The sequence below is a fragment of the Rhinatrema bivittatum genome, chromosome 3 (assembly GCF_901001135.1).
Source record: "Rhinatrema bivittatum chromosome 3, aRhiBiv1.1, whole genome shotgun sequence".
NCBI classification, from domain to species: Eukaryota; Metazoa; Chordata; class Amphibia; order Gymnophiona; family Rhinatrematidae; genus Rhinatrema; species Rhinatrema bivittatum.
The window spans coordinates 170,496,221-170,522,118 of record NC_042617.1 but is presented as its reverse complement, the minus strand read 5'-3'; the positions used below and the strand labels follow the sequence as shown (position 1 = coordinate 170,522,118).

Sequence of the window (25,898 nt, the reverse complement as noted above, 5' to 3'; positions counted from 1 at the left end):
GCAGCAGGCTACGACCCAGAGAAACCAGGGTTCAAATCCTGCTGTTGCTCCTTGTGACATTGGGCAAGTCACTTCACTCTCTGTTGCCTCAGGTACAAAATTAGGGAGTCATTTATCAAACTGCTATATGGTATTTTTGCATGCATTAAGCACCTTTAACGCATGTGAAAGCGCCTTTAAGGCATGCGAAAGCACCATAACGCATGGTGCGAGGCAATTGAGGAAAATAGGAGTTTGGGGTGGGATTTGTGATTAAGCTCACAATTTTGTGAAGCCATATCGCATGGCTTTAATGCAAATTTTAACTACACCGTTTTCATTTGCGTAAAGCCGTGTGATAGGGCTTTTTCGTGTGTTGTGATGTTTTTGCAAATGCTGTTTTAAGCTCCTGGAGAGCCAGCCTAGCTGTCAGGGCCCTTCGACAAGAAGAGAGAGAGAGAGAGAGAGAGATGTGTCCATCAAGCTAGGTTGAGAGAACATTGCACAAATCTCACCTTCGGGTGAGTTTCCTCACTCCGAAGGTCATCAAATCTTCACAAGAGAGCACTGTTCTGTTCGTACGTCTCACTTTGAATGTCAAAGTGGCCCCTAACCCTTACACTAATACCTAAACCTCACCTCGAGTTACTAGATGGGCCTCCTATAGAGATATAAATACCTACCTAGGATGAGGGCATTATGGCTAGTCTCTCTCTCTCTCTCTCTCTCTCTCTCTCTCTCTCTCTCTCTCTCTCTCCCCCCCTCTCCTTCCTGTCTATTACCATCAAACATACCCCTTTTCCTATTGCATGTGATATTTAGTGCATTTTGATAAATCCAGGCCTTAGATTGTAAGCCCTGTGAGGATACGGCAGTACCTGAATGTAATTTGTTTTGATGTATACTTTGAAGTGCCAAAAAGCAGAATATAAAAATCTAAATAAATAAAAATGAATTGCTATTTTGTTCCTGTGCTGCCCCTTTGCCAACCACTAAGTTATCATTACAGCTTCTTTTTCTGGTTCTGTGAATGTTGCTTCATTTGCACTTCCAAAAGCAGGATATTAGGAACAGTAACAGATTCCAGGTCTCCTGCTTGGCAGGACAGAATACTAATTACAGAACTAACTGGCTATATGAATGTGGATAGTGTTAGAATAAATTAGCTGTTCTCTGCATGGAATGAATGAGTCAAATAGAAATCGAACCATGCAGAAAGAATAAAATAAGTGATACAGTCTGGTGAATGATGTTGTCCATGCACCTGTTAAGTTCCTCCAGGAGCTGTTACCAACTGCATCTTTACACTTCTCTCTTACCAAACCAAGGTCCAGCACCAGGGCTTCTCACAAGAGGCTGTAGTACTGTACCTGGATATCTAAAAGAAGCCCTTTCACCCAGAGGTTTTCCACTGCTGCACCCAGCTTTCAATGAGATCCTAACTGGTGGTCTTCATCCATCCCCCTTCCCTGTTTTTCTGCAGCCATCCTCTAAGACACCATAATATATAGACATAAACTAGTGTCAGCGCCAAGAAATCTTTCTTTCCTCATGCAACAACTCATAGTAGTAAGTCAGGATGCAGCTGGGCCGTAGGCAAGTCTGAGGGCAATATTCCCATGTCACTAAGAAGGGGTCTTGGGTCAGGTAGGAACCAGTAACTGGGAAGACGGAGCAGAATGGTACAGCCACCAATAAGCTGAGTCAGAGACTAGTCAGGAAACAGTGAGTGGTTGCACCAGCAAGGCCTGTCTTTTCCTGCTGGTCTTATAGCCTGGTAATCATTAGGGCTTCACTTTCTCTTGCTCCAATCATTGATTCCTAGGAGGGTGCCCTAGAGCAGTGGTTCTCAACCCATGCCTCAGGAGCAGCCTGGTCAGTTTGGTTTTCAGGATACCCATAATGCATATGTATGAGATATATTTGCACGTATTGCCTTCCTGTGAGTGCAAATGTATCTCATGCATATTCATAAAAGATCCTGAAAATCAGACTGGCCAGGCGGTCCCTGAGGACAGGGTTCAGATACACTGTTCTGGCATTCCCCTGGAGAGGCCATATATATATCAGGGTTTCTGCTTTCCTCGAGTTCATGTGATTTTACAGCTTTGTATTCTGCCTCCAATGACAGTATTTACCAGCCCAAGTCCTGAAGCTTCTGACATGGTGTCACTTGTCCCTAGTGCAGAGCAATTGGTTGCATTTTTGGGGAAAAAGAGAAATAAAAGAGCTTAAAGTTCTAGAAGTAAAAATAGATATTGGGACATTCTATACCAACAAGTCCTGATGTGTCCTGTCCATCAACTGATGCTCTGTAAGACAGTAACGGGGTTCGAACTGAGGGGAAATGGGAGAGCAGTCTCCACCCTGTTAATTAAAAGTAAAAAAAAAAAAAATCTCTGTATGTACCCAGATCAGTCCAGACTCCTGGGTTTTGCCTCCCCACCAGCAGATGGAGACAGTGAAGTTTTGACCGTACTGCCCTATATCCTGAGGTGCCACCTGCAGTCCGTCAGTATTTCTCTGTCTCCAGCAGATGGTGGAAGTGAAAAATCCTGCAGTCTGAGATACAAAAAAGAAAAAGAAGATCAGCTTTTTGCAGCAAGGATTCTACTTGGCGATCCAGCGATCCAGTGGTGAACTTGGCCTGCGTGATCGGCGCTGAAGCCCGTCGGGGTAAGGCCTCCTGTTCTGCTCACCCCAATCGGGCTCCCCCGCCGATCGCCGACCCTCCGCACCAGCCGACCGATACACCTACAGAGCCGCGAGACCACCGACCGACCTACCTGCAGGGCCGCGAGCCCACGACGCCAGGTGACCACGCTCTGGGCCCTGAACCCTTCGCCCTGCGCCCCGAACCAGCAGCAGAGCCAGAGGACCGCCCATGAGGCCGAAGTCGCACCGGTGACGTCAGAGACGCGACCGGCGGGGTTTTTAAACCCCTGCTCTCCCCGGCGTCGCGCAACAAAGGGGCCTGCCCCTTTGTGCGCCCCTTCGTGCGAACCTGTGGTTGCGAACCCCCCCTTACAAAACTCACATGAAACAACACAACTTCTGCTCCCTTCAAGGTCTCCAAGCCATACACCACTGTCGCAGACCTACCAGGGCCAGGGGCCCGCACCATCCAGCCCACCCAGATACCACTGAAAGACTGGCTGAACCTTCCTCAGGACCACTTTCTACTCTCCACAGTCTGTTACTATCATCATTACTTAGCTGAACTATTGTCTGTATCTAACACGGCGGATACAAACACCTACTGCCTCCTTTCCCACACCTTATAGCGTCTCTACTCCACATTTCAGATACCACACCCACTGTCTACAATCCGTAGCTACTGTCTACTAATTGTCTATCACTGTCTTCTACAACGAGCAGATTTTGTTAATTACTACTTATTACCATTACTACTTATTGCCATCTACTATTGTTGATTACTGCTTTCACTGTCTATTGCCATTTGCTACTGCTTATTACCACTAGCATTCCCTGTGCACCCTAACTCATTCCCTACCTGGTTCTCCCCAACCTCACCCCTCCAGCGAACCCGCTCCACTTACCACCATGGAATCATACCCTATCTGGCGCATTCACACTCCCTTCCACAGACGCCTTCCCCCCAACATTCTCTACCCCCCTGCACCTCGCAAATCCCTAATCCCCATTCTAATTTCTCCTCTGACTCAGTTCCTCGGCCTCACCACCCTCTCCATAATACTCTTCAATGCACAATCCCTATCCAAAAAGACACCCATTCTTAATGACCTTCTCATCGACTGCAAGCCCGACATCTGTGCTGTTACGGAGACTTGGCTTAAAGACTCCGATACTGCCCTCATTAACCAACTCCCCACCTCCTCATACAAATTCTTCTCAATCCACAGACCCAAAAAAAGAGGAGGAGGCCTCCTGCTAGCGGCCAAGAAATCTCTAAACCTCAAACCCATCCCCATAGCCACCCCGCCCAGGTTAGAAATAGGCCTTTTCAGATTAGCCACCTTGCAAATCTGTTTTATATATGCCCCTCCCACTTACCTAGAAGCTAACCCCTCTCCCCTAATCGAATTCATCGTAGATTGGATAAAACCTGACATCCCCTCCTTCATCCTTGGAGATTTTAACCTCCATGTTGACTCCCTCCCTCAAACTACCTCATGCGAATCCTTACTACAATCCATACAGGCTTTAGGATTCCGGCAAATCATAACATCCCCCACACACAAAGCCGGACACACTTTAGACTTAATGTTTATCAACTCCGCCATCCGAGCCACCAACCATCCTACTTCCACCCCTATTCCATGGTCTGACCACTTCCTGATAGAGGGCCTTTTCTCCATCAACACCCCTCCCAACAACAATAACAGTAAGACCATAATATTCAGAAAATTCCCCACTAGCACCGACATGGCGAATGCACTAGCCACCTCACTACCCAATTTAAACTGCTCAGATCCGGATACAGCACTTGCATCCTGGAATAACCTCACAGGAGACATCGCCAATAAACTCTGCCCAGTCTCCAACAAAGTTATAAGGAACTCCTCAAAACCTACCAACCCATGGTTCACTCCAGAACTCAGAAGCTTAAAAACTACGCTAAGGCAAAAGGAGAGACAATGGCGCAAAGACCAGACCCCTCGAAACTCCGCCATTTTCAAATCAGCGCTCCACAGCTACAGAATCTCCACCCAAAAACATAAACGAGATTATTACGCTAAAAAAATCCATGACTTCAGATTCAACCCCAAAATACTCTTTTCCTATGTCTCAAGTCTCACCACTCCCATCCCTCCTACCACACCTGACTATGATGCCTCCGCCAAATGCGAGGAACTAGCCAAATACTTTTACAACAAAATTGCAACCCTCCTAAAGTGATTCCCCCCATCTTTGAACAGTCTCTTACCCCCTGCCAACCTTCAATGCCCGCTCTTGACCTTACCTCCACCATAGAAATCCAAGCTATCCTCAAAAAGCTCAAACCCTCCTCCCACCCTGAAGACCTTATACCCTCCAAAGCACTACTAGCCGTTCCTGACGCTATAGTCAAAGCCATAGCAGACATCATCAACTGCTCTATTGCGCATGGGTCCGTCCCAGATGCACTCAAGCACGCAGTAGTCAGACCCCTCCTCAAGAAACCCTCACTTGACCCTAAAGATCCCTCCAACTTCCACCCAATCTCCAACCTCCCCTTCATTGCCAAACTATTGGAAAGAGTTGTCAACTCACAACTCATGGTTTATCTTGAAGACCATCTGATCCTCCACCCATCACAATTTGGATTCCGGAAACACTTTAACACTGAATCCTTACTTCTCTCCCTTTCTGACCATCTCCTCCGAGGCATGGGTCAAGGCCACAGCTACCTCCTTGCCCTCCTCGACATCTCTTCAGCCTTCGACACCATTAGCCACCATCATCTTCTAACCCGCCTAGAAAACATTGGCATCTCAGGTCTGGCTCTTGCCTGGTTTAAATCCTTCCTCTCTAACAGAAAGTTCTCCGTTAAAATCGGGAACTCCACATCCACCCCACAACCACTCCAGCAGGGAGTCCCCCAAGGCTCCTCACTTTCTCCCACCCTCTTCAACATTTACATCACTCCTCTATGCCACCTCCTCTCTGACCTTAAACTTAAGTTCTACCTTTACGCTGATGACGTTCAGATCATCATCCCCATACAGAACTCTTTGGCTGACGCCCTAGAACATTGGGAGAAATGCCTCACAGCCATTAACTCCCTTCTCACTAATCTCCATCTTGCCATCAATACGAACAAAACTGAGCTGCTACTCATCTCCCCCCACTCATCCGCTTCCCCTCCTCTGCCTAATACTACTAAACTCAACCTCCCCTCTACACAACCCTTTGTTAAGGACCTTGGAGTCATCCTTGACCATCAATTAAGTATGAAGAACTACGTAAACTCCATACTCAAAGCCTGCTTTTTCAAACTTAATGTGCTCAAAAAACTTAGACCTCTCCTACACACCCATGATTTCCGTACAGTTATCCAAGCCACCATCACATCCAAATTAGACTACTGCAATGCTTTACTCATTGGACTCCCCTACTCCACCATTAAACCTCTGCAAATGCTACAACATGCTGCAGCGAGACTCATTGCAAACTCCCGCAAATATGATCACATCACCCCCATCCTCAGAGACTTACACTGGCTCCCCATAGCATCACGCATTATCTACAAAACACTCACCATAATTCACAAAGCAATCCACACGCACAACTCCAACTGGTTAGACCTCCCTTTTACAACTCCTAAGTCCAGTCGACCCACCAGAACAGCAAAATCTGGCACCCTACTTGTGCCCTCCTTGAAAACAGCCCATCTCTCCTCCACACGCGACCGTGCTCTCTCGATTGCAGGTCCCACTCACTGGAACACACTACCGCCTGACATACGCCTCGAACCTTGTATGAACAACTTCAAAAAGAAATTGAAAACATGGTTGTTCAACCAAGCTTACCCAGAATAAAAAGTCATCAATCCGTGCCAATGTAGACCACAATACGTCTACTCCCTTTTTCTCATATTGAGGAACTATGTTTTGTTATACTCCTCACCTCGAGGAACCTTGTTTTGTTTACCCTGTCTTTTCTTAGCTGCCTATCGTTACCCCCTCTCCCAGTTTTGACTTCCCTGTTAAAATGTAATTTCCAAACTTAACCTGTTTACTGTAAACTGACACGATGTCCAAAACGAATGCCGGTATATAAAAATGTTTAAATAAAATAAATAAAAATAAATACTTCTAGCCTCCCAGGGGTTTGTCAAGTCCTGGTGGGACCAGCCCCCTGGTATTTGAGGCAAGCGAGCAGAGGGTCGAGGATCCTGTAAGTTCTGCGCCCAGAGTGATACTGGGGGATCCCGGCTCACTCTCCATTGGGGGGGGATCGGGGACCCTTCAGAGCCTGTTTTGAGTTTGTACTCACAACTTGCAGATCGATACTGTAAAGTGCGGCTGGAGATTCCCCGTCTGTAACTCGCTGTGGGCGCACAATTCGGACGCGTAAGGCGATCCTGCGATACAGTCTCCAGTTTCACGCGTCCTTAGCGCTTCTTGAAACCGACGCGTAACCCTTTCCGCACCCGGCATGTATATGATATGTTAATGAACGAATTAGCTATTTAATGAACGAATTAGCTATTCCCTCCGATACTGTGACGCGCGCTCCAATTATCTCCTTTCTAACCTGCTATTTTGCCGCGTCCTTAACCTGTTAGTTTACCGCCTACCCTCTACCTGGCATTAGTGTGGTTAGTGTGGTGTTCGAACAGCTACGTACCCTTACCCCTGCGTTAGAGGCAGGGGTAAGGGTAGGCGGCAAACTTTCCCCCAGCCCCCGCTCTCCTGCCCTGGCCGCGTCCATGGGTGCTGGTCTCCGGGGCAGCCCCAGTCCTCTCCACTCCTCCCGAAGCAAAAAAAAAGCAAAAAAAAAAGTTGCAAGAGAGCGAGGGGAGAGCGGACGGGCAATCCTACGCTTGGGATTGTCAGCCCTCTCCCCTCCTCCCAAAGCAAGAAACCAAAGCGGAAAAACAAAAAAAAAAAAAGTAGCAAGAGAGCGAGGGGAGAGAGGACGGGCAGTGTAAAGCGACTTACTTTTTGCAACCCCCCTCCGGACATCGGCGAGGACGACCCCCTCTCCTGCCTCCAGCTGCCCGCGAAGATAGACGCCTGCACGGGCGAAAGCAGCCCCTGTTCGTGCAATTGGGCCGCTCAAGGCGTGACGTCACGACGTTTGACGTCACGCCCGCCCGTCCCTGTGCTTTCATTGGCTTGAGCGCCCGTCAATTTGGACGCTCAAGCCAATGAAAGCACAGGGACGGCCGTGACGTCACGCCCGCCCGTCCCTGTGCTTTCATTGGCTTGAGCGCCCATCAATTTGGACGCTCAAGCCAATGAACGCACAGGGACGGGCGGGCGTGACGTCTTTTTTATTTTTCCCTTGGCTGCACCCGCGCTCTTCTTTTAATTTCTTGGCCTGCTAGAACATCATCGAGAGCCAGGAGAACCGGGACCGGGGGGGAACACCGCTGCAAGCTGCTTTTGCCGCCGGCTGCCCCCCCTCCGGAGGACGGCAGAGAGGACGGCAGAGAAGGCTGAAAGGGCTGAAAAACCATGGCACAATTGGCACCACCTCGAGGGCAAGGCCCTAAGGTCTGCACCAACAGTGGGAAAACAAGTCTTTATAAGGGCCAGGCTATGACAAAGTCCAAGACTACGGGAAGATCCGAAGCCAGATAAGACTGAAAGACCAGGCAGAAGCTGAAGACGGACGTACAGCAAGGCTGAGGCTGAAGCTGAAGATGGATGCGAAGCAAGGCTGAAGTCTTGGCTGGTGCAAAGCTGAAGGCTTAATAGGCTTGAAAACTGGAACAAGGCTAATAGATGACCTTTTATTGAGGCAACCCTGTGTTTCACGGGCAGAGTTTAAATACTCGGCCATGTGACGTCATCGGGACACACCAAGAGGCTAGATTCCCACCGCAAAGACCTCATAACGTGGCACACACCTAGAGGCAGGGCTGGAGTGACGGCGTTTCTGTACCAAAAGGAGCGGCAGTGTCTGGTTGGCAGCATCGGGGTGAATGAAGCCACTCATGGGACCATCCCACAAGCGGTAAAGCTAACAGTACCCCCTTCCTCAAGCTTCTTCTGTTCACCTTCTCAGGAGACATCAGAGGTACAACTTTACCATCTGGGAACTTGGGGGAGTTATCATGACATCTAGAAATTCTTTGGTCTTTGGATTGGGCTGGAGATCCTATTGTGTGGACAAGGATCCTTTGGAGGGTAAAAGATATGGTTTGTAAGTTCCAAGGTCATCATGTTGAATAAGGTCAGCCTCTGCTATTTGGACAGTGGCCTCTATCCCCACAACAATGGACTTCAGAGATTTGGAGTGATCTGGGAAATTGCAAGACACTAGGGCTCCTGGTCATCTCTTATGACATAAGCTGGAACAGGATGTATACAGGAGCAGTAGATCCGGTTCTTTCAGCAAGGCAGTCTGGAACAGAGCCTCCGAAGATGAGGCAATACAATGCTCCTGGCAAGATGGAACCCAATGGGTGATCTGTAAGGTGTTCCAATCAATGGACGGTTGGTGGAGTGTAGCCAAGGTAATCCAAGCACAAGAGGGCTGGATGCTTTGGATAGTGCATAGAACTGCAGATCTTCTTAGTGAGACCCTATCTGCATAGAGATAAGCAAGGTGGCCACAGTCACATGACCAAGTAAGTGTTCTCCATAAATGGAAGAAATAATACGAGGGGTAGTCAGATTTGTAGTAGGGCAGCCACATTGATATAGCAATGAATCTTGAATAAAGTTGCCCCCTGGCTCCGGTATATATTAAAGTTTCAATATGAACTGAGTATTTCCTGAAGGTAAAGGACACTGGTACCATTATCTGTGGAGAGGAAGCAGAGTGGTGAAAAACTGCCCTCCCCACTAGATGAAACTCTTTCCTTGAATCCTGTCAGATGTGTTTCTTGGGAGTTTCCTGGTCTCTCACGATACATAGAAACATAGAAATGACGGCAGAAGAAGACCAAATGGCCCATCCAGTCTGCCCAGCAAGCCATGCACTTTTCTTTTTTCCTCTTACTTGTTACGCTTGGCTCTTAGTACCTTTCAGTCCCATTTCCCTTCCACCCCACCATTAATGTAGAGAGCAGTGCTGGAACTGCATCCAATTGAATAAGTAGCTTAGGGGTAGTAACCGCTTCAATAAGCAAGCTACACCCATGCTTCTGTTCACTCGACTATGTAATTTAGTCCTTGTTGGTTGTTGTCTATATATATAGATACTCTTTTCTACATTGCCTCTGCCGTTGAAGCAGAGAGCTATGCTGGCTATGCGTTGAAGGTGAAGTAACAGACTTTCTCCCCTGCCGTTGAAGCAGAGAGCTATGCTGGCTATGCGCTGAAAGTGAAGCAACGGACTTTCTCCCCTGCCGTTGAAGCAGCGAGCTATGCGTTGAAAGTGAAGTATCAGACTTTCTCCCCTGCCGTTGAAGCAGAGATCTATGCTGGATATGCGTTGAAAGTGAAGTATCAGACTTTCTCCCCTGCCGTTGAAGCAGAGAGCTATGCTGGATATGTGTTGAAAGTGAAGTAACAGACTTTCTCCCCTGCTGTTGAAGCAGAGAGCTATGCTGGCTATGCGTTGAAAGTGAAGTATCAGACTTTCTCCCCTGCCGTTGAAGCAGAGAGCTATGATGGCTATGCGTTGAAAGTGAAGTAACAGACTTTCTCCCCTGCCGTTGAAGCAGAGAGCTATGCTGGCTATGCGTTGAAAGTGAAGTATCAGACTTTCTCCCCTGCCGTTGAAGCAGAGAGCTATGCTGGCTATGCGTTGAAAGTGAAGTAACAGACTTTCAGCCCTGCCGTTGAAACAGAGAGCTATGCTTTGAAAGTGAAGTAACATACTTTCTCTCCTGCCATTGAAGCAGAGAGCTATGCTTTGAAAGTGAAGTAACAGACTTTCTCTCCTGCCATTGAAGCAGAGAGCTATGTTGACTATGCGTTGAAGGTGACGTAACAGACTTTCTCCCTTGCCATTGAAGCAGAGAGCTATGCTGGCTATGCATTGAAAGTGAAGTAACAGACTTTCTCCCCTGCCGTTGAAGCAGAGAGCTATGCATTGAAAGTGAAGTATCAGACTTTCTCCCCTGCTGTTGAAGCAGAGAGCTATGCTGGCTATGCGTTGAAAGTAAAGTATCAGACTTTCTCCCCTGCCGTTGAAGCAGAGAGCTATGCTAGATATGCATTGAAAGTAAAGAATCAGGCTTATTTGGTTTGGGGGTAGTAACCGCCATAACAAGCAAGCTACACCCTGCTTTTTTGTGAATGCAAATCCTTTTTTTTCCCCCACATTTCCTCTTACCGTTGAAGCCTAGAGCAATTTGGAGTTGCATTAACCGTGTGTATGTATATTGAATAAGGGTATTATCTCCAGGTAGTAGCCTTCATTCCCGCGAGCCACCCCCTCTTCATTCACATCCTCTAGACTTGATGGATCCACAGTGTTTATCCCACGCCCCTTTGAAGTCCTTCACAGTTCTGGTCTTCACCACTTCCTCCGGAAGGGCATTCCAGGCATCCACCACCCTCTCCGTGAAGAAATACTTCCTGACATTGGTTCTGAGTCTTCCTCCCTGGAGCTTCAGCTCGTGACCCCTGGTTCTGCTGATTTTTTTTTTACGGAAAAGGTTTGTCGTTGTCTATGGATCGTTAAAACCTTTCAAGTATCTGAAAGTTTGAATCATATCACCCCTGCTCCTCCTTTCTTCCAGGGTGTACATATTTAGATTCTTCAATCTCTCCTCATAAGTCATTAGATGAAGACCCTCCACCTTTCTGGTCGCCCTTCTCTGTACCGCTTCCATCTTGTCTCTGTCTCTTTGTAGATACGGTCTCCAGAACTGAACACAGTACTCCAAGTGAGGCCTCACCAAGGACCTGTACAAGGGGATAATCACTTCCCTTTTCTTACTCGATATTCCTCTCTCTATGCAGCCCAGCATTCTTCTGGCTTTTGCTATTGCCTTGTCACATTGTTTCCCCGACTTCAGATCATTAGACACTATCACCCCAAGGTCTCTCTCCTGCTCCGTGCACATCAGCCTTCCCCCCCCCCCCCCCCCAATCGAATACAGTTCATTCAGATTTCCACTCCCCATATGCATGACTTTGCACTTTTTGGCATTGAATCTCAGCTGCCATATCTTCGACCACTCTTCCAGCTTCCTTAAATCCCGTCTCATTCTCTCCACTCCTTCTGGCGTGTCCACTCTGTTGCAGATCTTAGTGTCGTCCGCAAATAGACAAACCTTACCTTCTATCCCGACCGCAATGTCGCTCACAAAGATAATGAACAGGACTGGTCCCAACACCGATCCTTGCGGTACACCACTTAAAACCGCTCTCTCTTCAAAGAGCGTTCCATTTACCATCACACATTGTCTTCTGTCCGTCAACCAGTTTGCAATCCAGGCCACCACCTCGGCACTCACTCCTAAGCTTCTCATTTTATTCACCAGTCTCCTGTGCGGAACCGTATCAAAAGCTTTGCTGAAATCCAAGTAGATGACATTGAGCGCTCTTCCTTGATCCAATTCCTTGGTTACCCAGTCAAAACAGTCAATAGATTTGTCTGACAGGATCTTCCCCTGGTGAATCCTTGCTGCCTCTGGTCCAGCAATTCTCTGGACTGTAGATAGTTCACTATTCTCTCTTTCAACAGTGACTCCATTACTTTTCCCACCACCGAAGTGAGGCTAACTGGTCTGTAGTTATCAGCCTCTTCTCTGTTCCTACTCTTGTGAAGCGGGACCACCACCGCTCTTCTCCAATCACTCGGCACCACTCCCATTTCTAGGGATCTATTGAACAGGTCACACAGTGGACCTGCCAACACATCTCTGAGCTCCCTCAGTATCCTGGGATGAACCTCATCAGGTCCCATGGCTTTGTCCACTTTCAGATTCTTCAGCTCTTCCCATACATTTTCTACTGTAAATGGATTTTCATCTATTCCACTCCCCTCCAGTTTCTTGTTAAGTAGAGATGGTCCTTCTCCAGGGTCTTCTTTAGTGAACACAGAACTGAAGTATTCGTTTAATATTTCTGCCATTTCTTCGTCACTCTCCACACATTGATCCTTTCTACCTTTCAATTTCACTATACCACTTTGAACTTTTCTCTTTTCGCTGATGTATCTGAAAAATGTTTTGTCAACATTCTTTATCTCCTTGGCAATCCTCTCTTCCGCTTGACTTTTTGCCGTCTTGATTAATTTCTTCGTCTCCCTCAGTTCAATCAAATATTCTTCTTTGTGGTCCTCCCTTTGGGATGTTTTATATTTCTTGAATGCTGTTCTTTTGGCCTTTATTTTGTCAGCCACCTCCTTTGAGAACCAGATAGGTTTCATTTTTCTTTTGCTTTATTTTACTTTTCTAACATATAGAGTAGTTGCCTTGGTAATTGCTCCTTTTAGATTGGTCCACTGCTGATCCACATCTCTTTCGTTCTCCCAGCCTTTTAGTTCTTCCTCCAGGTACTTCCCCATTTCCTCAGTCCATGTTTTTGAACTGCAAAACTTGGGTCTTTGTGTTTCTTTTCTGTATCCTTTTTGTGATATTAAACCATACCATTTGATGATCACTGGTGCTGAGGTGGGCGCCCACCTGGACATCAGAGACATTATCTGCATTAGTGAGCACTAAGTCGAGTATAGCTCCTTCTCTCGTGGGTTCCATTACCATTTGTTTGAACAAAGCTACTTGCAGGGCATCCACTATCGCTCTACTATTTTTAGATTCTGCAGATGGGATTTTCCAATCTACATCTGGCATATTAAAGTCTCCAACGATCACCACCTCTCCCTTCTTTCCTATCTTTTGGATGTCTTCAACCAGATCTCTGTCCAACTTTTCCTTTTGGTTTGGAGGCCTGTAAACCACTCCATTATAAATGGATGCCTGTAAACCACTCCAATATAAATGGATACCAACTAACAAAATGTCCCTATGCTGCACAGTAAAGGCAGAGGTTGTGTTGTCTTCGCCTTTGTCTTTCCTTAACCGAGAGTTGAGTATTTCCCGATTGCATGGGTTCTTTGAAGGCAACCACCTTTGGCAGTTCTGGGGTGGAGTCCGAATAAATCAGGGGTTTGGGAGCTAAGAGTAGTCTGATGGGAGGCCTTCCTCTCTCGAGCGTGTTCCTGAAATCTCAGATCTATTCGAATAGCCAAGACAATCAGTGCTTCCAGGGTTGGGGGGAAGGCTTCAAGCTGCTAGTTCATCTTTTATTCTCCCAGATAAGCCTTGCCAAAAAATGGTGGTTTGGCTATCTTTGCCCCAACTGAGTTCAGAAACTAGAGTACGAAACTACCGCATACTCGCCAACTGAGAGAGCACCTTGATGAATATGAAGAAGTTCTCTGGCGGCAGACTAGACCTATCCAGGTTGGTCAAAAATTAGATGAAATTGTTGTATTAAATATGTCATTTTGTTCTCACAAAGAAGATACCCAGGCGAGAGCAGGACTGTCCAACAGGGAGAGGATAAACGTAATGTTGACATGATCAGGAAAAAACCCGAATCAGCTATAACTCGAATTGCATCTTGCAAACATTGAGGAACCCTCTGCATCCCTTAGGATCATCACTATACCTCCGAGGTGGTGGGAGTTGAATCATGGATTCCACAAGCTGGATAGGTGCCGGTGCAGGGTTCGCCAGAGCTGGAACTGGGACTGAAGCCAGTCATCGGGCTTGAATCATATCTAAGCACTGGGACAAAGTCAGTAATAACCCATTTCCTTGATCAAGTTGCTGCTGGGCTTGCTGCATGAACCTGTTCAGGACCATTTAATTCAGTCTTTTGCTCCTGCATCTGGGAGGCCAATGCAGCAATGGCTGTTCGCGAAGATGCGATCAATGAGCTCTTGAGCTGAGCAACTTGTTGCGAATGATATGAGTGTGAACCCCTCTTGCCATAGCACATTTGGCGCAACCTCGAGAGCAAGGCCCTAAAGTCTGCGCCGACGGCGGGCAAACAAGTCTTTGCATGGGCCAGCTATGACAAAGTCCAAAAGACTAAGACTACAGGAAGATTCAGAGCCAGACAAAGGCTGAAAGACCAGGCAGAAGCTGAAGATGGACGAGGAGCAAGGCTGAGGCTGAAGCCTAAGATGGATGTGAAACAAGGCTGAAGACCTGGCTAGAGCAGGGCTGAAGACTTGGCAGGCTTGAAAACTGGAACAAGGCTGACAGGCGACCTTTTACTGAGGCAACCCTGTGTTGCATGGCTGAGGTTTAAATACCTAGCCATCTGACATCATTGGGACATGCTAAAAGCCTGGATTCTTGCTGCAGGATCCTCATAACTAGGCTTGCGCTGTGCGCAGGTGCCTAGAGGCAGTGCTGGAGCAGCGGCATTTCTCTGCTACGAGGAGCAGCACCATCTGGCTGGGGTCATCGAGATGAGTGAAGCCACTTGCGGCACCATCCCGCGAGCGGTAAATATAACATATACACATGCTCGTATGTGATTATCATGCTTTTTTTTAAACTAATAAGCAATTTTCCTTGGGAAGATGTCATCTTTGGCTTTTGCATAGGGTGCCATTTTCCCTTAGGCCAGCCCTGGAGGCCAAAACAGCAGTCATAGAAGGAGAGGAGAAGGAGAAGAGAAAAAAAGAGGGAGGGAGATTGAAGGGGGAAAGGAGCAAAGAGGAGGATGGAGGGAGAAGAGGGAATAAGGGTGAAGTGAAATAAAGAGGAAGATGTGGTTGGTGGGCATGGGCTGATCAGACTGAGAGCATGGGGAGCTTATGGGAAGCTGAGACAGTGGTGAAGACAGGTAGAGGAGGGGACAGAGAATGGTGAGGATTGGCTCTGTGATATGGGTAGATTGGAAGAGAGTGGAGGGAGAGGTGTGAATGGGCTTTGATGGGAAGAGAGAGTGATGGGGATGGGGAAGGGAGACCTTGTAGGACTTCTCTAGCTCTTCTTTTGACAATATGAGGCCTCTATATGTCTGTACCACCGGCTCCACTCCAGACTTTATTTATTTATTTATTAGTTGGATTTATTACAGTCTTTTTTGAATAAGATATTCATCCAAGTCGGAGTACAACAAGTAAAGTGCCCACAATAATCTAGGATTATTAGCAGCTTGACATAGATTAAGGTGCACAATATTATAAGCAGAGTTTAAAACAATATTTAATGCCTACCATAAATAAATACCTAATAACACAATAAACTTAATTTGAACTAAGTATATAAACATCAGGCACTAAATGGAGGGGTAGATTTTCAAAGGGGTACGCGTGTAAGATACACGTGTACCCCCCGAAAACCTACCCCAAACCCCCCCTGCGTGCGCCGAGCCTATTTTGCATAGGCTCGGCGGTGCGCGCAAGCCCCGGGACGCGCGTAAGTCCCGGGGCTTGCATGGAGGGGCGTGTCGGGGGCATACCGGGAGTGTCGCAGCGTTTCGGGGGCGTGTCCCGAGTGACGCGGCGTTTCGGGGCAGCGCCGCGGGCGTGGTTTCGGCCCGGGGGTGTTCCGGGGGTGTGGCCGCGGCCTCCAGACCAGCCCCCGGACCAGAAATTGGAGCGCGGCAGCCGGCCCGGCGCGCGCAAAGTTACGCCTGCTTCCAGCAGGCGTAACTTTGCCGACAAAGGTAGGGGGGGTTTAGATAGGGCCGGAGGGTGGGTTAGGTAAGGGAAGGTGAGGGGGGGTGGAAGGAAAGTTCCCTCCGAGGCCGCTCCGATTTCGGAGCGGCCTTGGAGGGAACGGAGGCAGGCTGCGCGGTTCGGCACGCGCAGGCTACCGATTTTGGGCAGCCTTGCGCGCCGACCCCGGATTTTAATGGATACACGTGGCTACGCGCGTATCTATTAAAATCCCGTGTACTCTTGTTCGCGCTTGGTGCGCGAACAAAAGTACGCATGTGCGCAGATTTATAAAATCTGCCCCATTGTGTTTTAACAGCATGTTCAAGCACTCATTGTTGTGCACTGGCAGTGTATCACAGTATTTTAATGCAAGTTTCTAAAGGTAAAGAGTCTTAAAGGCTTGGCGGAAATGGGAGTAGTCATTTATTTGGTGGTGCTCTTCCAGAAGGGAGGAACATAAGGCAGGTACTGCTTCCTAGAAGGATCATCATCGAGTATTTGTTCTTCTGATTTCTTATGTCATCAGCATTGTAATTAAGGTGTATATTGAGACCCTTAATGATCTGGGCGACAAACTTTTTCTCAAGTAGTTAGGTTCATCTCCTCTTAAAGCCTTGAAGATTAGTGTCAGGATTTTGAATATGAATCTATAGGGCCTGGGAGCCAGTGTAGTTTGCGTAGGATTGGTATAATATGGTTGTGAAGCTTGCATCCTTCTATCAGTTGTGGAATAGAGTTTTGAATGATCTGAAGCTTGTGGATGGCCTTATCTGTAGGACCCTTGTATGGAGCATTACCATAACCCAGCCATCTGATTACTGAGGCATGGATCACTGTGATAAGGTTCTTTTTCTCTATGACAGGGTAGGGTATACAGGTTGTGTAGTTGGAAGAAGCAACTTTTTACAGTCGCTTATATTTGAAGGAGCATGGCTAGCTCAGAGTCCAGCAGTACTCCGAGGCTTTATTTTTTTTAATTTTTTTTTAATTTTTATTGAATTTTAACATTTATCTACATGAACTAAACTGTTCCAGCAATTTTTCGTGGATACAGCAATTGTTTACCAAATCGTTTAACATATATCCAAAACAAAGCAAATTCATACAGACCACCAAATTTAAAAAATAAGAAATTGAGAGAGAGACAGAGAAAAAAAGAGCGGTTACCAAAAGAAAAAGATATATTTCAAGAAAATAACTCTTGAACTACCCCAATTTTAATACTTATGTCAGTGGTTCTACTTGCAAGCCCAAGAGCAATTTAAGTTGCTCCAGGTCAGTGAAAATATACCTTTCATTATTATATCTGATAAAACATCTGCAAGGGTATTTAAGCAGAAATTGCACCCCTTTATCAAGTATAGTTTGTCTATATACTAGAAATTGTTTTCTTCGCAACTGAGTGTTCCTGGCCAGATCTGGAAAAATCCAGACTTTCTGGCCGTAAAAAGTCACAGATCTGAATTTAAAAAAGAACCTTAAGACATTCTCTTTGTCTGCCAAAAAGGCAAAGTTCAGAATGAGAATTCCTCTTTGTTTAACATCATAATCTTGAGAACTTTGAAGAAATTCCGATAAATTTAGTGACTCGTCTAATAATGGTAACTTCTCTTTCAGTATGAGTATGTTCTTTCTTTTGAGAGATGTAATAAGCTTTATTCAACACAGGCATACTCTGGAGGCATTTTTAAAACTTGTAATATATAATTTTTAAACAGCTCCACAGAGTTCATCTGCTTTATAATAGGAAAATTTAATACCCTCAGATTTAATACCCGTATACTATTTTCCATATATTCTATTTTCTTTGAAGTATCATTCTCTGCTTTAATTTGTTGAACTTTAATTTTTTCCACTTTACTTAATCGACTGTCCAAGCCCTCAGTTAACTTTTCTTGGTTCTTTAAGGTTTGGTAATTAATTTCAAGGTGTTGTTTATTTCTTCAGCTCCCTGAGTCAAAGTTGATATTGAAGAATCCATTCTCACAATCAAATTCCATAAGGTTTCTAGGGTAATCACTGGAGGTTGAATGATTATGTTTTCACTGACCTGTGCTCTTGGGCTTAACCCCAAATCCTGCAGATTTCCCCGGTCAGTGTCCTTCAAGATCGGCGTACTAGCCGCCATTGATGTTAAGGGAGGTGATCCGGAGGCCCCAGGGGCAGACATCTTCTCAATTGCCTGTCCACCGGGTTCCCTCTCCACACTCCAGGTGTCTTTTTCCTTTGCTTCCCAAAGGCTCACCGATCCCAAGGCGGGTTTTCAGGCAACCCCCAGTTCCTGTGCTGGGCTCAATCCACCAGCTCCGGGGGGAGATGGTGTAACCGGCACTCCCAGGCTTAACGATGTCTCTTCGACCTGGAGGTCGAGACCTCGCTCTAGTTCCCCAACCTCAGCGGTCATCACTTCGGGAGAACTTGGGGATGCCACGAAACACTCCGCTATGGTAATCTGCATTGAGTCCACAGTTGAGGTAACTGAAGCAAACTTTAATTTTGCTTTTCTCTTTGTGTGTGGCATCTTGTTCAGAAAATAGGAAATCTTCAGCAAAGGGAAAAAAAAGCTAGAGTGTCAGAGCAGAGCATACGCTGGCGTTCAAGAGTCAGCCATTTTGTCTCCCTCCTACTCCGAGGCTTTTTACCTGTGTTTTTAGTGGGAGCTCATACGATTGGAATGGAATTTTCAGACCAGGGACCTGTCTGTGCATGTTTTGTATCCATAGAATCTCCATTTTGTGTAGGTTTGGATGAAATGGGTTGTGTTTAGTCCATTTTTGAATGGCTGTAAGACACGTACTTAGTTTTTTTTTATAGCTGTTTATGGATTTGGATCCATTGGCAGTACAAGTTGGACGTCATCTGCATAGATATATGCTTTTTACATCAAAAGTTAGGATCAGCTCTGCTAGTGGTTTTATGTTGAAACGGACTAGAGATGGTATAGAGCTCTGGGGGATTCCCCATTCCAAGGCATTGATGGTTTGTCAGTGAAATAAACAGATGATTACCTTTCAGACAGCAAGGTGTTGAGCCAGCTTAGGACCTTGCCACTTACCCCAGCCTCATCTAGTCTTGATAGCATGATCTACGGTGTCAAATGCTGGTGAGAACTCTAATAACATTAGAACTGCCAACCATGCTTGTGACCTGTCAGCCTATTGTGCTGAATTCCCCTTGTTAACATTTTACAACACAAGCATTGCAAATTTTATTAGCTAAGTCATTATCTAGCTAAAATTTAATCAGATAGAAAAGGGCAGAGTGGGGGCTTTCTGGGGAGTAGCTAAAATTTTTCTGGCTAGCACCAATATTCAGCATTATCCAGATAAACTTAACTGGATAAGTCTGGTTGTAGAAAATACTGTTCTAAATATAGACAAATAATTTTACCCAGGAAAAGTTATCCAAATATATTCAATATCGGAATTATCTGGCAAGTCCTACTGAATATTCAAGATAAAGTTACCTGGATAACTTTATCCGGCTGTATATTTTCACTCTCTAGATTATTGGATATTGACCATCTAGAGGTCAGTATTCAAATGGATCTGTCCAGCTAAGTGAAGATTTACTGGCTAGATCAAAGCCTTTGAAAATTGATTGGACTAACCAGCTAAATGTAACCCATAAATTTCATAAGGCAGCTAAATTTAGCTAGTCAAACTCTGTGTGAGCCTGTGGGTGAGTTTAGGTCAGGAGAGAAAGTTAGGGGGCTAGCATTGATTTTCAGCAGTAGCTACCTAACTTTTGGGCCTCATTTTCCAAGCAGAGAGAGAGCCTTACTATAGTGCCTATGCCCTAGACAGGTATTTGTAACCCTATGGGAGGGCCACCTACTAACTCGGGGTGGGGATTAGGTATGAGCGTCGGGGGTTGGGGGCCACTTTCGCATTCCACATGAGACGTACGGAAAGAACAGTGGTCCCTAGTGAAGATTTGCTGGCCGTCGGAGTGAGGACGCTCACTCCAAGAAGAGGTTTGGGCAATGTTTCACTCCTTCTAAAAATTCCATCCTTTCTAATTTGGGGGTAATTATGGACTCAACCTTATCTCTTTGCCCCCACCTTAATTAATAAGGTGGTAAAGGATGCTTATTTTAAGCTATGTATGCTAAGACAATTTAAAACCCTTTCTTGATTTGTCAGATTTACAAAACAATGCATGCACTTGATTTATCCCCGTTGGATTACAGTAACATATTTTTTACCTTGGATTGCCACAAGCTTCTATCTGTGCCTTTCAAATAGTACAGAATTCTGCTGCTCACATCATTACTGGCACTTCTTTATGCGAGCATATTACACCTAAATTTTTTTTATTTAAATTGCTTTCCCATAAAATGGCGAATCATGTTTAAAACACTTTTACTTGTTTTTAAGGGCATTAAAGGTTTGGTTTCTCTTAGTTTTAATGCTATTTTAAATCTATATTAACCAACACGCTCCCTGAGATTTGTTTCCCAGGGCTTACTAAATGTCTCTTCATTTAAGCAAATTAATCTGGACACATCAAGGGAATGTCTGTTTTGTGTTCAAGGCCCTCTCCTTTGGAACATGCCAAAAGAGATCAAAAAGGAGTAAAAATTATTGAATTTTAGGAAGTGGTCAAGACTTAACTGTTTCGGGCAGCCTTTTCCTGAGCAATGTAACACTATGGCTAAATATTAGAGGCAACCTATTATGTTTGTCATGTTATGTTTTATTGAAAATTATTTTATTTGTCTTTGTTTTTTTATATTTTGTTGTTTTAATGTTGGGTAGAAATGTTATTGTATTTTATATTGTTTTATGTTTTACGACTTTTATGATTATAATTTATGAGTGTAACATGTAAACCACTTGGAAATGTTGACAAGCGCTATTTATATATTAGTAAAATAAACAAATAAAATAAACTGTTCAGAAGTCCGATCTCCCTACCACCCTTCCTCCTGAATGCCAAAAGTTAAAAAAAAAAAACACCTGCCTTCCCCCATTTCCCTCTTGACAGCCAAACTGTAAAAAAAAAAAAACAAAAAAAATTTTGATCTCCTGCTTTATTCCCTCTACCTCTGAACAGCAAAATAGAAAAAAATATGGTTTGCGCATATTGGGGTAGATTTTAAAAACTGCATGCGCACATGGACGCAGCTATTTTATAACATGCAAACATCAGCGCACGCATGTTATAAAATATGGTTCCCATGCGCACATGCGTGCCGGATTTTAAAATCCGCATGCTCACGTGCGGGTTGGTCTGTATTCTCGCGTGCAGGACGGTGAATTTCAAAAAGCAACCTGCGGCGATGCGAGTAAGGCTTCCCCAGTTCCCTTCCAGTGCACTCCAATTAAGGACTGGGAGGGTAATTCCCTATACCCCTACCTAACTTCCTACCTTTTCCCCTTTCCTCCCCAATTTCTAACACCCCTTCCAGCTATTAGAGTTTTTTTGGTTTAAAACTTACTTCAACTTCCGAATTGAAATAACTTCTGCGCGCCAGCTGGCTGCCGGTGTGTGCTTCTCCGGGACAGCATCTAATGGCGCTGTCCTAGCCCATCCCCCGCCCTGCCCCTTCCTGCCCAGACCACACCCCCGGTCCACCCCTTTCCAGTGGCCTGGCACTTCTGCAAGTACTGGGGTTACACGCATGGCTGGGCTCTTTTGAAAATGTGCACAGCGTGTTCATGGCCCATCCACACATGTAACTCCCGGTATTTGCGCGTGTGGGCCATCGAAAATTCGGCCGATTATGTCAGGCATGCACCTCATGTCAGGTAAGATTTCATTCTCTCAGATTTACTTACAGTGCTCCCAATACTTGCCTATACACGTCACATGCTTCCACAAGGAAGCTCTCTTCAGCGCAGTCCAACATATCAGGGTGCACTTGGAAATCCTTCATCAGGCCAATGTTACCCAAGAGAATAGACTATTTCTGTATCCTTCTGCCACATTTTCATGGGCTCTGACTATATCTCTTAGGGCCTGATTTTAAAATGCATTTACATGCATGAAACTAGGTTTTACACATGTAAATGCACTTTTTCTCCAGTAAATGGCTGTTGAAAATTGCTACAATAGTACATTACATTTACACTCATAACTCCTTTGAAAAATACCTCATCTGTGTCTGATGATCTTCTTTTTCTTTGTGTGCGATACAGCTAGCCCCTGCATTTTCAAAGAGAAATGCCATAGGCTTTGCAGGCCCTGCACTGGGTTTCAAAATTGCCCCCCACCCCCACGGTATTCCTAGAATGAAGTTTCAAATCCAGGCATATTTTCTGACAAATGTTTTCTGCACTAAAGCAGGTGCAAAAGTACTCGTGGCAATTTTCAAAGGGAAAACACACATGTACTTTGAAATGTGATGCAGACGTCCTCAGGTACCCTCTACTCACAGCAATTTTCAAAGCGAATGTACGGGTGCACTTTTCTCTTTGAAATTTGCTGTAAAGTCCATGAATAAAAAGCATGCATGGACTTTGTACCAAAGTGAATGGTTTGAATATTGCCTTTGCAGAGAATCTGAGAGGTGAGGTTTTGTTCTTTTTGGATAAGAAAAATTAGAAGATCATTAAGAGCGCTGCTTTCTTATGGTATACTGATATTGCCTGCCTTCTTTTACAGCAAATGGTATATCCTTCGGTGTTACTGCTGTGGATCACGAGGCGCACACTTATTCTGCTCTGGCCTTGGGAGTACTAGACGCCACTGGACGTGCTCAGAATGTCTCTCTATTCTGAGCTGTGAAAGTGAGGCAACCAGTAAGTGTCTTAGGGAACTCTTTCTTTTAGCCCTTTATGAAGTATCAACAGTACCTTCTGAAAATGCAGGATCTTTTGTAGATTTACATACACAAAGAAATTTAAATATGTCACCCAGTGCTTACTGTCAGGAAATCTCAAGACGATAAGGGGCTCAGTACACTCAAATTTGTTTTGGGCTCTAGAGGCTAAATAGCGAGAAATAGTTTGGTTTTGCCAACTAGCAGCTGTCATAAAAGCAGGCTTTAGGGAGATATTGAGAAAAAATATTCATCAAAGCCTGTAAAAAGTTGCTCAGAGCACTCAATAAGAAGAGCCACTATAGATTCTTCATTAATGCCCTATACTTTATCAACAGGCAAGCTCCTTTGTACATACTCATCAATAAACTTAGGTGCCTTTTATTTGTCTCCCAGAGTCATCTGACGTGAATATATATACTTCTGCTCCAGGCCTAAGCATTCCTGCAACTATGCACGTTCCATTAATTCTTATGTGACCAATTTTGACACTTTCAAATTTTTTTATGCCTGGGGAAAATTGGGATGTGGTCTCGACAATTAACAAACGGGTAAATTTTAAAAGGAACGCATGTGCACCCATAGATGCACATATGCAGTGCAAACAAAAATGCGCGCGTAGCATTTAAAATACTGTTGCCGTGCATAGTTCTTCAGTCTTTACACGTGTATGAGAGAGAGAGCGAGAGAGCAAACTTGAGTGCCTCTGTGCAGGGTCAATCAGACAATCTCTATATATGTACCAATGTAGAGGGGCACTTTGAATCGGGGTGGGTTTTCAGGAGGTGGGTTGGTGTTGGGGGGTTGTTATAGACACATTCAGAGTATTCATAGTAAAATTGACATCATTTAAGAATTATAGCCCTTATAAGTGATGAAAAGTCCAACAAGAAGAGTTGATTTGTACACTGCATTGTACAAATCTACTCCTTTTCAACCCCCTAACCCCAACCCACCTTCCGAAAACCCACCCCTATTCAAAGTGCCCCCTAGAGTGTACATATAGAGAGAGGGTCAGACTGACTCTATACAGATGTTTATGATGCTGCCCCTGGGACAAGCCCATGAGTGGCCTCTCACCTCCAGCCCGATGCCATGGTAGGTCTCGTCCCTCTTCGCAGCTCGGAAATGCCGCTGCCGCTGCTGCCCCAGCCCTTGCAAAACTGCTGAGGTCTCCTTTTTGCGGCCCCAGGGCCGCCGCCATTTCTGTCCCCATGCAGCAGGGAAAGCTGCAACTGACGCTGCCTCCATACGGCAAGGTAGCCACTGCCGATTCTGTTTTCACGCGGTAGGGGAGCTGCCACTATTTCTTCACTCTTTGTGGCTGAGTGCCGCCACTGACTTCATCATCTTTGCAGCAGGGATGCCACCGATGCTGCTGCCTCTGTCCTGCATTGGGCTCCTGCATAGGCACGTGTGTGAGTGCCTTTCTTCAGTATTTAAAGGGCCAGCGGCGGGAAAAGCCCCACGGCCCCAACTGATGATGTCATCACCCTGCTTCATCTTCAGCCCTATATAAGGGCTCTGCTTCCACTCCTCGGCCTTTGCATCTTCATGGCTGCCCATGATCTCTTTATCCGACAAGGTCTTCCCTGGTCTGCTCCTGTCCAGATAGTTCTGTGTTCTTGATTAGATGTTCCTGTTCTTCGTTGGAGCTCCTTCGTTGCTGTCTGGTGTTCTTGATATTCTGTGTTCCTGATGTTCCAGTCCTTGTCCTGATGTTCCAGCCTCTGGCTCTTTGTCCTGCTTCCAGGTTTCTTTCTCTCCACTTTTCCTGGTGTGCCATCATCGTGGTCTGTGACCAGCACATGGGGGCTGTGTAGGGCGCTTTGTGGCATAAGGCCTGTCTTCATGTCTGCAGTGCAAGTCTGTGGAAGGCCCTTGCTGTTAATGCCGAGGTCTATTCCTGAATCTGTGTTCTGAATCCTGAGTCTTGAATCCTTGAATCCTGAGTCATGAATCCTTGAACCCTGTTTCTGGTCCTTGGAGTTCCTTGTTCCTGCATCTGTCCATGCCCAAGACTCAAGCCCAGAGTCTGCTTCACTTCAGCGTGGTCCGCGACCAGCCACGGGCGGCTGTATAGGGCTCGCTATGATGCAGGTCTCTCCTGAATCTTCATTATGTTTCCAGTTTCAAGTCTTCATCTTCTTGTCTGGAGTCTGTTTCGTTTCTGGCGTAGAGTGGCTGTGTAGAGCGCACTACGGGGCAGCATTCACCCCGTACTTGTATCTGAATCCTAATCCTGAATCCGAGCCAGAATCCCGAATCTGAACCTACGTCTTCCGAGTTCCTTGATTCCTCGTCTGAATCCTTCAAGTTCCTCGAGTCCTCATCTGAGTCTTCCAAGTTCCTCGAGTCTTCGTCTGAGTCTTCCAAGTTCTTCAAGTCTTCATTCAGTTCCACGTCTTGTCATTTTCATGCCCTCAGCCTTTGTCTGGCCTCTCGCACTCGTTGTTCCCAAGCGGCGGGTCCGGAAGGGCTGTCGAGTGGCAGGAGGTCTACTCTTGAGACCAGCATTGCGTTGCTGGGTCTCACCTGTGCGTGTAGGTCCAGTGGAGGACTGAGCCTGTTTATTCCAGTTGCTAATGATGTTCCAGCCTTGATCCAGCTCCAGTCTGTGCTTGGACATGTTCACCTCCCACGGTGCGTGCTTTGGGGCTCCTCCCTGAGCTGCGCTGTGGTCCAAGGGCTCATATCTTGCTCAAGTAAGCAATTGCAACCCTGCGCTCGCAACAACAGAGTCTCTCTCTCTCTTTCTATTTCTCTCCCTCTCCCTCCCTCCCCCCAAGGCTCCTGTGCCTCATGAAGAGCAGAAGCAAAGTTACACAGGCAACATATATGCATGCCTTTGCAAAATTTGTGGTTATGCACATCAGTCTTGGACCCATCCATGACCTGCCCCTTTTCCGCTTCCTTATTCTAAACACAT

At 45.9% G+C, this 25,898-nt stretch overlaps 1 protein-coding gene across 1 annotated transcript in view; it reads left to right on the top strand.

The window, feature by feature from the left end:
* Positions 1 to 25,898, top strand: part of LOC115087143 (G2/M phase-specific E3 ubiquitin-protein ligase-like) — a 158,256-nt gene that overhangs the window by 118,351 nt on the left and 14,007 nt on the right. The window contains exon 9 of the mRNA XM_029593936.1: positions 22,813 to 22,949. Within this exon, the coding sequence (XP_029449796.1) occupies positions 22,813 to 22,949 (137 nt within the window). The remainder of the gene's footprint in view (positions 1 to 22,812; positions 22,950 to 25,898) is intronic.